The 13,096-nt window shown below is 48.9% G+C and overlaps 1 protein-coding gene across 1 annotated transcript in view; it reads right to left on the bottom strand.

Moving 5' to 3' along the window:
* Positions 1 to 13,096, bottom strand: part of LOC8026981 (H(+)/Cl(-) exchange transporter 7) — a 60,543-nt gene that overhangs the window by 27,078 nt on the left and 20,369 nt on the right. The window contains exons 11-14 of the mRNA XM_029977599.4: positions 4,621 to 4,675; positions 2,793 to 2,853; positions 1,441 to 1,579; positions 149 to 242 (exon numbers count right to left, since the gene is read on the bottom strand). Coding sequence (XP_029833459.3) covers positions 149 to 242; positions 1,441 to 1,579; positions 2,793 to 2,853; positions 4,621 to 4,675 — 349 coding nt within the window. The remainder of the gene's footprint in view (positions 1 to 148; positions 243 to 1,440; positions 1,580 to 2,792; positions 2,854 to 4,620; positions 4,676 to 13,096) is intronic.

The raw sequence follows: 13,096 nt of genomic DNA, 5'->3' as shown, positions 1-13,096 counted from the left end.
ATGATCCTTCGTGCCACTATACTTGCTTCCACAATCACTTTACCCGTTCCTCTAGGCAGATACACGACCGTGCAGCTCAAAACTAACTTGGCAGTGCCTAGACACACAAAACAACAAAGGGCGTTCTTGAAACCCCTTAGGCACTTGCCCTCTGGCTGGTGGAAGAGGCTGCGCACGCTCGCTTCCGGCGTCTGGAACCAGATCTGGCCGAGTGCGCTGTACCGCCCATCTGAACAGTTGAACTGCAACGGAGCGGAGAGGCAAGCTTTCTCTCAGGTGGGCACTCCAATTTTTTAATCCAGGATATAACGATGGAATCTCGTTAATTTGAACCCAGGGGGGACCAAAACTTTGTTTGAATGCAAAGTTTGAATTATTGGGAGTTTCCTCCCTAGAAACTCGTATGATGGGACCTGCACATTAGTTTGAATTATCCGCGTGTTTCAATTAACGAGATTCCACTGCAGAGAGTTTTAGAATAGCACACCCCCAAACTCTGCACACCCGCACAAAATAGCTCTGCTGCCACTGTAGACGCACCAAACCCAAACCTCGTCGGAGGTGGCGCAGGTACCCGATCTCGCTCCAAACCATTCGCGGAGTGCAAGAAGTTGAGACGAATCGAGGCTGTGAACGGCCGCGTTCGGAAACGACACTACCCGGTACTGCACTTGCCGCGAGCGCTATGTCGGCGGCGTCCTGGCAACTTCAACTTTCGATACGGGATGACGCTTCGTTGCGTGCATGCTCCCGGCACTTTCGGAGGCCCGGCAAGGTCGGCAACGATCCCTGTTATAATTGTGTACACGTTTAGTTAGTCGGAGGTCAAGTCGGCCTCGAAGGGCGTCCGGTGTCTTGGTCGTAAACGCAAAATTTAGCCAGTGCAGTAGTATCGCCGGCGTGGGGTCTTGAACGTACATCACGCTGTAGTGATACATAACCACACGCCGGTACAGCGCTTGTTCGGATCGAAACGGGCAGGAACAAAGATCGAACCCAGGATCCTCTGCAGCATGAACTTTTGCTTCACATGCGCCGAGCTGCTGACGCTCGGCCACCGATCTCCCTCGCAATAATCGCTGGCAACTTGCTGCTCGCAACGGTTTAACGTTTCTTAACAAAGTTCAGTACGTACGAGACTACTCATTCAGAGCTGATGCAAGCAGACACGATCGGTCGATCGCTCGCGTTATATTATCCTTTCCAATTGAACCACTTGAACGAAGGTGCACTTTCTGTGAAGGAACTCCTGGTCGTTGGCGGTGTTTAAATCGACAGCGAATTTACAGGCAAAAGAATGACATCGAAGCCAGGCCAAACGGTTGGAGCCTGCTGCTCATGAAATCGCCAATCGATTCGCTTGTGCCCCGTCTTTTTTCCCCATGCTTCTTCACCGTCTTTGAGACCAATGTGGAAGTGTTCACAATCTGTCCCACCAACCTGAAGAGAGTCGTCTTTAAATTCGTCCATGTGCGGCCTGCAGTCCGTGGACACGTCAATCATCAGGAAGGCCACCGAGGCTGTCACCACGGCAACCATCACTGCTTCCACCACCTTTGTCCAGCGACGGTAGAGGTACCTGTCGTAGCAAACAGTCAATTCATCGATCGTTTACCTGAATCTAGAAAAATGGTACAAAACGTACTGGACATGTAAGGAGGACATTAGATCCCACTGAAGATCGAACTGGGAAACTATCTTTCAATATAAGATATACATTTTAAAACCTAAGCACAATATCTAGGCGGCATTACTCTTGTGCTCAATGGAAGGAAGCGCATTGGTTTAGTCAAAGAATAATGACAAAAAAATAAATGACAAAAAAATAACGAACGGGATGAAGACGAGCCAAGACTCGTCCCGTTTTTGTCCTATTCATTGATTTAATTAATTTTTGTAGCTCTTATGCCTTCAAGAAAATTAGGGCTAACCAGCCTTTTGCATTCACGAGCAAAGAATATAGAAAAAACTTCAGCCTCTGATCAGTTTGGAGGAAACGCCCTCTGTCAAGATTTCATAGCATTTCCTGACTGCGGCAGAAGGGATAAAGGAACTCTTGGAAGAGGCGCCTTCAATTTCTATATGATTTGACTAAATAAAAATAATTAAAGGGTATTTTGGTTGCAAGATTACCGCAACTAAATGTTTATCCTCCCCATAACGGAGTAAAATTTGGTAAGCATTAATTGCAAAATTATTCAAACAACTTCAAACAGCACATTTTTTGTCACAATACATGAATAATTTTGTAAGAAATAAGTGTTTGTCAAATAAAGACATCTGTGGTCACTAAATGATCTATGAACGACTGCTTATGTAGGCTACATTTTGTCCCACATCTATAATGAGCTTATCTTTATTTTCTCCAGACTTATGGCAATTTTGTTTCCTCTTTTCATTTTAGGCTGCAAAACAACTTGCATGATTTCATGAATGGAGGAAAGCAATAAAAAAATAATTCCACTGAATCTAAAAAAAAAAAAAAAAACTACAAGTTTTTGATTGTTGGAAAATTGTTCACATACATGAAGCATCAAATAGCTATCCATTCCAGTTTATGCACCCTAGCTTTTGGAGAGAAAAAAATAGATATACGAGATTCAGATTTCTTTTTATTTTCCTCCTTTAGTATTTTTATCGCCTGCGAACCGAGTCATCAAAATATATTGGTGTTAAAATTCTGTAAAACTACAGGTAGCATATTGAGTTCCTTACAAGACAAAAAAAAAAAACAATCAATCTAAACTTGAGCAGTCATATCCTATGGTGCAAGCAAAGCCCATATCACTCGCCTGATCCTGAAGACTGTCAGCCTGAAGTTGACATAGTTAAAAATGGCTCCCAAAAGGCCTCCTGAGAACAAAATAAAAGCAAAAAGAACCATTGTTGAAAATACTCGAACCATTGCGAGAAAGCAGAAATGAGTCAATGCAGTTTTTGAGAAAATATGAAAAATTTTTTTTTTGAAACAGCAAGAATTTTTTTTTTTTTTTTTTTTTTCATGTCATTGCAGTCATGTCTTATTATTATGGACACCTCTATACCCTCCCAAAATCATTCATAATGTGAAGTGTCCATTCTACCAAAAAAAAAATACATGCACTCACCCAGTTCATCCCTAAAAAATGTGTCTACCGTAAAATACTGCGCATCCGCTTATTCCACATTAAGTGCCCATTACCAAATTTGTAAGATTTGAGAAAATATGCACAAAACATTTATATGTAAAATTGATGACCGGAAAAGCACCCATCCCCATTTTTTTGCGATTATCTCAAAAGTTTGAGTGGTCGCTTGCCCGGTATTTTACGGTAAGCTTATTTTTATTAAAACCATCAAATAGCATTGTGGAATTTTTTCCCTGTAAACTTTCACTACCTGCATGCACCTTTGTTGCATATTTCAGCGTGACATGCTGAGAAACCGATTTTTGTGAGCCGTCTGAAGTGCCTTAAAGCCGTTGGTTTACATGCTGTATATTAACGATGTCCATATTAAAAAGCCATGACTGTAGTTCAACTTATCAGTGAAGGGCAGAAAGTGCTGATGTGTCATTTCCTTTTTGCAACCTGCTCTAGAAAAATCTAGAAAAATGGTACAAAACGTACTGGACATGTAAGGAGGACATTAGACCCCACTGAAGATCGAACTGGGAAACTATCTTTCAATATAAGATATACATAATACAAATATTATGCAAGAGCATGGACAAAAACTTGGAGGACGGTTAAGCTTCGCCTTTAAGAGGGGAACACATTAGCGTTACGGGGCCCTGTTTGCATTGCCTTCTTATTCGCCGTGAAAGCGTGCCTTGCGTGACGTAGTCAGTAGTGTGTCTGGCTCGCAACCGGAAAATCGTAAGTTCGAATCCTGCCTAAAATTTTAAAAATTTTTCTTTAAGGCAAATCAATTGCTTTATAAAGCAAAATCATTTGAGACATGTGGTGACCTTTAATTCACATTACAAGTCATGTTTTTTAATCACTTACACTCCACGCGCGACGTCACGTTTCACGTGACCTTTGTGGATTGTTTAAAATTCCCGTGCGAGGTCACGTGGCTGTGACGTCATGACCCTATCCAACAATCAGGATTTGTGCCACGCCATCGACTTTACTACCACGCCACTGAGGCTGGCTCCTTAACGCTATCGCGTCAAAAATGTCTATTGATGATGTCATTTTTTTTCTTCAGATTATTGCGGTAATTGAGCCCTAAGAGATCATGTTGTCATGAGCATTAAGTGTTTGATTGATTTGTTGAGTTGCCTATTTGGAGTTTGTAATGCAGCTATGAGAATGACTATTAGCACGACAACTATGTACGCGGTCTAGATGAATTGATTGGCTGTTTGTAAAGCAGACAATTCATAATGTCCGAGCTGTCTACATGAAGTGTTCATTACAACTGCAAGTTTGAATTTATTTATTGGGATTTATAAGATGGTAGAAACAAATGCTGTGAAGCACCTATGGTCTGCATAGTTTTCATTGATTGATTGGGCACATATTGGAACAGCGACAGCGAAGCCTATATTGCACCTATCGTCTGCACGAAGCATTGATTAATTGATTGACATGTGTCAGAGGTTCCAGCAGAGATCCAACATTGTGTCCTTACCAGTAGCTCCCATAACAATGTAGATGGGAAGTTCCATAATGTTCCACTGGACGTCCTGAAATCATCCCATCCAACCAGTTTGAGACATCAAGCAATGACTAGGAGGTCAGTCTTTTTGAAATGTGAACGAAGAAACACCATTCAACTGTCCCCAAATACACTTTGATTCTGAAAGCACTGAAAGACTGCACTACCCATATCCACCATGGAGAGAAAAGTTAATATTTGTTACTTTTACTGAAGCCAATTTCCTACTTCGATTCTCATAAAACATGCTTAACAATGACAGACTCTTTGACAAAAAGAAAGCAAAAAAAGCAAAGAAAAACATAAATGCAGTTAAGTAAGGCTCCTAGCTATAAAAAAAGTCTCGGTAGCTATGAGAGTACTATAAAATCCAAAACTAATGTCCATCCCTGATGAAGATATGAGCACTAAAAAATATGGGGTGGGAAATTTTTCCAGATGTGGAGGCAAATTCTTATCCAAAAACAAACAACAAGCACAAAAGTAGTCAGGCATGTGAAAATAGTGTATTTTGAGTTTGATGCGAATTCAAAGTAAATGGTGGTTTTGGCCGAATATTTTTGATTGAATATCAAATAGTTTCTCTAAGCCTTTTACTACCGTGCACCATGCTTAAAAAAAAAATGTAACTGAACTCGTGAAGGTTGTATTGTCACGGGTGGTGACAAATAGACAATAAATAAACAGAAAGAAATAAACGTTTAAAGTGGCGAACTTGTGCCAAAAATAAAAGGGTAAAAAAGATAATAACGGAGCGTCGCGGGCGTCGAAGTCTGCGTAGCAGCAGAGTCGAACGCTAGGCGAAAACTGGCTCCGGCTTGCCCGCGGAGCCGCTTTTGTACACACGTTGGCTTCTGGAGCATTCGACGTAGAAGGTTCGAAGCGTAGAACATTCTGACCTCGAATCAGCTAGACGGTTCTCGATTTCACCAGAACATCACATTACAGTGTTAACAAAAATGCATAGCCGCGGCCAGGAATCGAACCCTGGCCCTTCGCGTGGGAGGCAAGCGCGATAACCGTTAGGCTACGGCCGCGCTGCCTACTTGGCGCTCGGCATTACTCCCCCCTTAAAAAGTGCATCGCCCCGATGCATCCCAAAACAAAACAAAGCACATAAAAAGAACGGCAAACTAAAGAGTCACTTGAAACACATAAGATCCACAGTCCTATCGAGCGTAGTACGGCTTCAGGCGCACGACGTGGACGACTTCAGGTCGTGGTGGGCGGCGTGATGATGTTCTTGTTCCGTCGGGCATCACCTCGTAGTTCAGCTCGCCGAGGCGACGAAGTACCTTGTATGGTCCAAAGCTCCGTTTCAGCAGTTTCTCACTGAGGCCGCGGCGACGGATGGGCGTCCACACCCACACCCTGTCTCCGGGCTGGAAGTGAACGTCCCTGCGACGAAGGTTGTAGCGGCTCGCGTCGACGCGTTGCTGGTCTTGAATCATGAGTCGGGCGAGCTGGCGGACTTCTTCGGCGCGTTGAGCAACCGCTTGGACGTCGTCACTCTCATTGTCAGATGGCTCATGGGGCAGCATTGCGTCCAGCATGGTCGTCACCTTCCGACCATGCACCAGCTGGAAAGGGGTGAATCCAGTGGTCTCCTGAACCGCCGTATTGTAGGCAAACGTGACGTAGGGCAACACCTCGTCCCACGCCTTGTGCTCTACGTCGACGTACATAGAGATCATATCGGCGATCGTCTTGTTGAGTCGCTCGGTCAGCCCGTTGGTCTGCGGGGTGTATGCAGTGGTTCGACGATGGCCGGTGCCACTGAGACGAAGGATCTCTTGTGTCAGCTGGGCCATGAACGAAGATCCGCGATCTGTAATCAGAACTTCAGGAGCGCCGTGCCGGAGGACGATGGACTCGATGAAAAACTTGGCGACTTCCACAGCAGTCCCTGAAGGAAGAGCTTTCGTTTCGGCGTACCGCGTGAGATAATCTGTGGCGACGATGATCCAGCGGTTCCCCGACGTTGAAGGCTTAAAAGGACCAAGTAGATCCATTCCGATCTGCTGGAAGGGTGAAGTTGGAGGAGAAATGGGCTGCAGAAGTCCGGCCGGCCTCGTCGGCGGTTTCTTGCGTCGCTGGCACTAGTGGCATGATCGTGTGTATAGGTGGACGGTCTTGGGGAGCTTCGGCCAATAATACTTTTCACGAATACGGGCCAGTGTCCGGCTGTAACCAAGGTGCCCGGATGTCGGGTCGTCGTGGCAGGCTTGGAAGATCTCCTCTCGAAGGTCACTCGGGATTACCAGCAACCACGGTGTGTTGTTGTCGCCGAAGTTCTCTTTGTAGAGTACACCTTGTCGGATGGCGAAGGTCGGCAGTACTCGTGAGAAGACACGTGGCACGGTACTCCTGCCCCCTTCCAGGTGCTCGATTAATGCGCGCAGCTCAGGATCGTCCCGTTGACGTCGTGCCATATCGTCGGTGTTCACTGCTCCTAAAAAGCACTCGTCGTCATTGTCGTTGCTGCAGCCGGAAGGAGTTTCGACGCGGGCTCTGGACAGGCAGTCGGCGTCGCTGTGCTTGCGGCCTGACTTATAGACCACTGTCATGTTGAACTCTTGTAGTCGAAGACTCCATCGAGCGAGGCGTCCTGACGGGTCCTTCAGGTTCGCAAGCCAGCAGAGCGAGTGGTGGTCCGTGACTACACGGAACGGGCTCCCGTACAAGTACGGACGAAACTTCGTTATTGCCCAGACGACCGCAAGGCATTCTTTCTCAGTCGTGGAGTAATTTTTCTCCGCCTTGGACAATGTCCGACTTGCGTAGGCGATGACTCGCTTGATGCCTTCTTGCACTTGGACTAGTACTGCGCCCAGTCCCGCGTTACTTGCGTCCGTGCGAATTTCTGTTTCCGCATCCTGGTCGAAATGTCCAAGCACAGGAGGAGTCTGGAGTCATCGTTTCAGTTCGTCGAATGCCTGCTGTTGCTCCTCGGCCCATTCGAACTTCTCGGCGTCCTTCGTGAGATTCGTAAGTGGTGCGGAAATCCTTGCGAAATCCCGAACGAAGCGTCGATAATAGGCACAAAGTCCAAGGAATCTTCGCACGGCCTTCTTATCTGTCGGCGCTGGAAATGCCGCGACGGCGCGAGTCTTCTCGGGGTCTGGGCGGACGCCTTCGTTACTAACCACGTGGCCAAGGAACTTCAGTTCGTCATAGGCGAACCGACACTTTGAAGGCTTCAGGGTGAGTCCGGCGGTCCGTATGGCTTGGAGAACAGCTCGGAGTCGTCGCAAGTGCTCGCCGAAGTCGCCGGAAAACACTACGACGTCGTCGAGGTAGACGAGACAGCTCTGCCACTTCAGTCCTGCTAGTATGGTGTCCATCACACGCTGGAAAGTTGCTGGCGCCGTGCACAGTCCGAAGGGCATCACCTTGAACTCGTACAGTCCATCCGGCGTGACGAAGGCTGTCTTTTCTCGGTCCCGTTCGTCGACTTCGATCTGCCAGTAGCCGCTCTTTAAGTCCATCGATGAAAAGTATCGGGATTGGCGCAGCCGGTCTAACGTGTCGTCGATGCGGGGGAGCGGATAGACGTCTTTCTTCGTCACCGCGTTCAGCTGTCGGTAGTCCACGCAGAACCTAAGCGTTCCGTCCTTCTTCTTAACCAGCACGACTGGAGAGGCCCATGGACTGCTTGAAGGTTGAATTATGTCGTCATTCAGCATCTCTTGAACTTGCTGATGGATCACCTCCCTTTCCTTAGCGGAGACTCTGTACGGCGATCGATGTACAGGGCGCGCGTTGTCCTCGGTAATGATGCGGTGTTTCGCAACGGCGGTTTGGCGCACCCTCGACGACGTCGCGAAGCAGTGACTGTATTCGGCGAGGAGGTCACTTAGCTGCCGTCGTTTCGTGCTCGGAAGCTTAGGGTCAATGTCGAGCTGCGCTGGCGACGGACTGTCTTGCTGAGGTGGCGAGGTTTCGTCAGTAATCGTGGCGATTTCGGCGGCGTTTCGAAGTTCCTCGACGTGGCCCACGGCTGCACCTTTCGCGAGGTGTTGCGTTTCATTTCGGAAGTTCGTCACGAGGGCCACAGTCCGCCCATCCTGAAGTTCAGCTACTCCCCTTGCGACGCCTATGCCTCTTCCCAGGAGCAATTGGAGGCTTCCCTCGAGAAGAACTTCGCCACAGGAAGCTTCATCGATCCCGACAAGTACGAAAACACTCGACCGCGGTGGTAGGTTTACGTGATTTGCGAGGACTCGGACCGTGGGTGACGTCGCTTGGGGTTCCTCCGCTGGTGGAGCAGGTTTTCGTAGCGTCAGCCGGTTTGTTCCGAGGTCGATGACGGCGCCATACTCGCAGAGAAAGTCCATTCCGAGGATAACATCCCTCGAACAGTCTTGCAGAACGACGAACTTGACAGGGCACGTTTCACCGTGGATCTCGACGCGAGCAGTGCATCTCCCGACTGGTGTGATGAGATGTCCTCCGGCGGTTCGTATTTGGGGTCCTTCCCACGGCGTCATGACTTTTCGAAGGCGGCGGGAGAGCCTCCCACTCAAGACTGAGTAGCCTGCTCCGGTGTCCACGAGTGCCGATGCGTCGTGGCCGTCGATGACGACGTTTAGGTTGTTGGACACCATTGCAGGCGCGTCGTAGCGATGCGTGGCGTTGGGAGAGTGGGAGCGCTCCGGCGTTCTTGGAGGCTCTTTACTCAGGTCATCTTCGGCAACGGCACCTCCAGGCGTTGCCGTACTTAGTTTTCCCGACGAGATAGGGGGGACAGGCTGTCACGGCGCGACCGACGGAAAGGCGACGCGGAACGTCGGGGGGATGGAGAACGGGAACCTCGTGGTGCGGTGGGCGCTGGTGACGGAGGGCGACGGAGGTATTCCTCGATGTCCCTTGGTCGTTCTCCAAAACGAGGTCGACGGTCGTTTGGAGCGAATCCTCGCAGGCCGAGCTGGCGGTAGGGGCACCTCCGGTAAACGTGGTCAGCCTCCCCGCAGTGGAAGCACACCGGGCGTCCGTCATCCGTGCGCCACACGTCGGTCTTTCGAAGTCCACACTGCTCTTGGCGCGGCGCGTACTGCGGCGAGGAGATTTCTCGTCGGGGTGCAGATGGGTACTGCCGAGCAATAGGAGGCTGCGGACGACGAACAACGGCAGCATAGGTCACAGCTGGTGGTTCCGGTGCGGCGTCGGCGAGAACGTCTGGCTGGAGCGCTTGCTGGACCTCTTCTCGAACAATCTCGGCGATCGAGAGTGAAGCTGGACGTTCGGCGGCAGGTATCAGCTTCTTCAGTTCTTCACGGACGATGTCCCGGACTATTTCTCGGATCCCCGGAATATTGGGGCTGAGGGCGCAGCTTGACGGCGTGGGTGCAGCGACGGCAGGAGCTCGATGGAAGTGAGCGGCTCGTGCTTGCAGGGCCCGTTCAATGTTGGTCGCCTCTGTTACAAACGTTTCGACGGTGGTCGGCGAGTTGCGGACGAGGCCTCCGAAGATGTCATCTCGTACGCCTCGCATCAGGATCCGCAACTTCTTTTTGTCGGTGGCTTGAGGGTCGGCGCGAGTGACCAGGCGCAGGACATCCTCGACGAAACTGGTGATGGTCTCGTTTGCGCCCTGGGTTCTCATTCGAAGAAGGTCCTCGGCCCTCTCCCGTCGATACTGGTTAGTGAAAGTTCGCCTCAACTCATGCTTGCAGGCGGTCCACGAGATCAATGATGTCTCCCGATTCTCGAACCAGTGCCTGGCCGTTCCTTCGAGCGCGAAGTAAAGGTTCTGCAGGCGCTGGTCCTCCGTCCATCGGTTGTGCTGGGCCACCCGCTCGTACTGTTGAAGCCAGTCCTCGACGTCTTCGTGGGCGTCCCCGTGGAATGGCGTCGGAGTCCGGGGTGCGACTGGCAGGTAGATGAAGGCAGGAGCGGCCGGGGTCTGTGACTGCTGGCCGTCCATCGTCGGCTTCGTTGGCTGCTTGGTCCTGGGTGGCAGAAATCCGTATTCCGGGTGTAGTCCTTGGGTGCGGCGACTGGTCCGAGTTTCGGGTTCCGCGGGGACTTTTCTCCTCACTGGGCTTCGAACTGGACTTGCACTGCGGGCTCTTGGAGGGGAACGCTGCACGGGCATGCGGTACCCCGCACCTCCACCAAAATGTCACGGGTGGTGACAAATAGACAATAAATAAACAGAAAGAAATAAACGTTTAATGTGGCGAACTTGTGCCAAAAATAAAAGGGTACAAAAGATAATAACGGAGCGTCGCGGGCGTCGAAGTCGGCGTAGCAGCAGAGTCGAACGCTAGGCGAAAACTGGCTCCGGCTTGCCCGCGGAGCCGCTTTTGTACACACGTTGGCTTCTGGAGCATTCGACGTAGAAGGTTCGACGAGTAGAACATTCTGACCTCGAATCAGCTAGACGGTTCTCGATTTCGCCAGAACATCACATTACAGTGTTAACAAAAATGCATAGCCGCGGCCAGGAATCGAACCCTGGCCCTTCGCGTGGGAGGCAAGCGCGATAACCGTTAGGCTACGGCTGCGCTGCCTACTTGGCGCGCGGCAGTATCAAACTTTCCACTTGTCCACTTCTAAGCATAGTTCTAAGCCCCAATTACCGTCGGCAACACGCGATGCCCGACGGGAATCGCATCAACAGCACAATGGGCCTTTTCCAGGGTTTCCACGGCGCATGCGCGGCAGCAGCAGACAGGAGTTCGCCATTTTTGGTGGCGTGGTACGTCCGGCTCGGGGCTGCAGGAGGCAGCGGTGGTCGCGCGTTTCGAAGCTCTCCGACAGGCCCTAGCGCTGTTTCGTTGTTGGCTGCAGCAACGACAGCAAGTGTCGTCGCAGTTTAAGCTTCTTTGAGTATCCTTCTATCTAGCCTGCACTCGACGAAGCGGCAGCTCCGGATTCGGGCAATCCAGTGATACAATGCGGACGGCTCGTAAAGGCAGCCTTCAAAGCACTCCCGCGTTTGCAGTTGCCACTTCAAGGAAAATTCATGTTTGTGTTCCTTCATTTTTTATTTGTATGTGGATACAAGTCAGCAGATTGGTTAGGTATGCTGTCGTGTCACTTATGGGCCACGCAGAGCGAGCGCCTCGGAGTTGGCGTTTCTGGGATAGTGCGTTTGACTGGCACACTTTTTTGTTTACCAATGTGACGGTCTCGCGTTGCTACACAAACTGCCTGTCTGCTTTTTGGTTGTTGCAAACATTGGAATAACCTACAGTTTTCAAATATTTATAAAAAATTAAGGTAAAGTGGCTATGCTGCACCGTTTGTTGCTACGTGCACGCCCAGAAAGTGAAATGGGAGCAGATCTATCGCTACCACGACCGCATCTGCTGGTCTTGCGGTTAAACAAGAAAGAGGAAACAATCATCCTGACATGTTGTCCTCGTGTAAGTCTCGAGTAAACAAAAAATAAGTTTGCAACATTGTCTACAGGCGCTAAACTAAAAATAAAAAAAATAAAACAGGTGTGGGCGATTTTGTTTTTTTCTTCAGAACCTACAATCACACCTGTAGCCTAAAGTGGGGTGACATCAATGACGAGGCTCGCTCAGAAATTGGTGGCTGCACCAAATAATCTTAGGTATTTATTAAACATATATCTTAGTGGTGAATTCAATCTTGTGAAATTTCAAAGTGGTGCTTTTTTCTAGTAAAAAAAGAGACCAACATACTCGCCAAGGTCAGCGGCGCTCGCAAACAACATTTAGTATAGTCGCTGAACAAGTCCGCCGTTGACCCGGCCAAGTTTGTTGATCTCATTTTATAATAGAAATGGAGCTACGCGTTGAAATTTCACAAGGTGAAATCCACCAGTGAAATACACCTTTGATGAGAATTACATTGGTACGATCAGGCGGCGGTGTTTTTCGGACGGTTTAGAGTAAGCTTTCACAATTACAGTAGACCCTCATTAATTCAAACTCCAGGAAGTCACAGATTTTAGTTTGAATAACCAGAAGTTTGAATTATCAAAAATTCATCTAAATATGATACTAGACAACATTAAGATTTGTTACATGGATAGCTACACATACAAAGCAGATTTTTGCCAGTTTCCTCTACCCAAGCCTATTTATAAGCAAGTACAGGCATAACACATTGGTGAAAGAACTGCAACGTTAAGTTTATTCATCCAGCAAAAACGTTGTCAATTGTGGACTGTTTAGTCAGTACATGAGATCTCAAAACAAAATTTTCAATACCAGCCAATGCAAGTAGCTCTTTACGGGACTCTTCCTTTGCAGACAGAAACTTTCGGAGCCGAGCGATGTGCTCAAAGGCCTCTGCAGCTGTGACAGTTAGTAGAGGGTCATCCCTTTCTTCATCATCATCTTCACTCTCACTTCTTCACTCACACACACATCGTCGTCAAGACTAGCATATTCCGCCAGCTCGGCGTTCACATTATGTGCTTCAAGGCCAGAAAGCATGATGCCAGTGAGCTGTTCCTCATCCTATATGT

The sequence above is a fragment of the Ixodes scapularis genome, unplaced genomic scaffold (assembly GCF_016920785.2).
Source record: "Ixodes scapularis isolate PalLabHiFi unplaced genomic scaffold, ASM1692078v2 PGA_scaffold6__148_contigs__length_123643588, whole genome shotgun sequence".
Lineage (NCBI taxonomy): Eukaryota > Metazoa > Arthropoda > Arachnida > Ixodida > Ixodidae > Ixodes > Ixodes scapularis.
The sequence above is the reverse complement of the archived record's forward strand: the minus strand, read 5'-3'. Positions and strand labels throughout refer to the sequence as shown.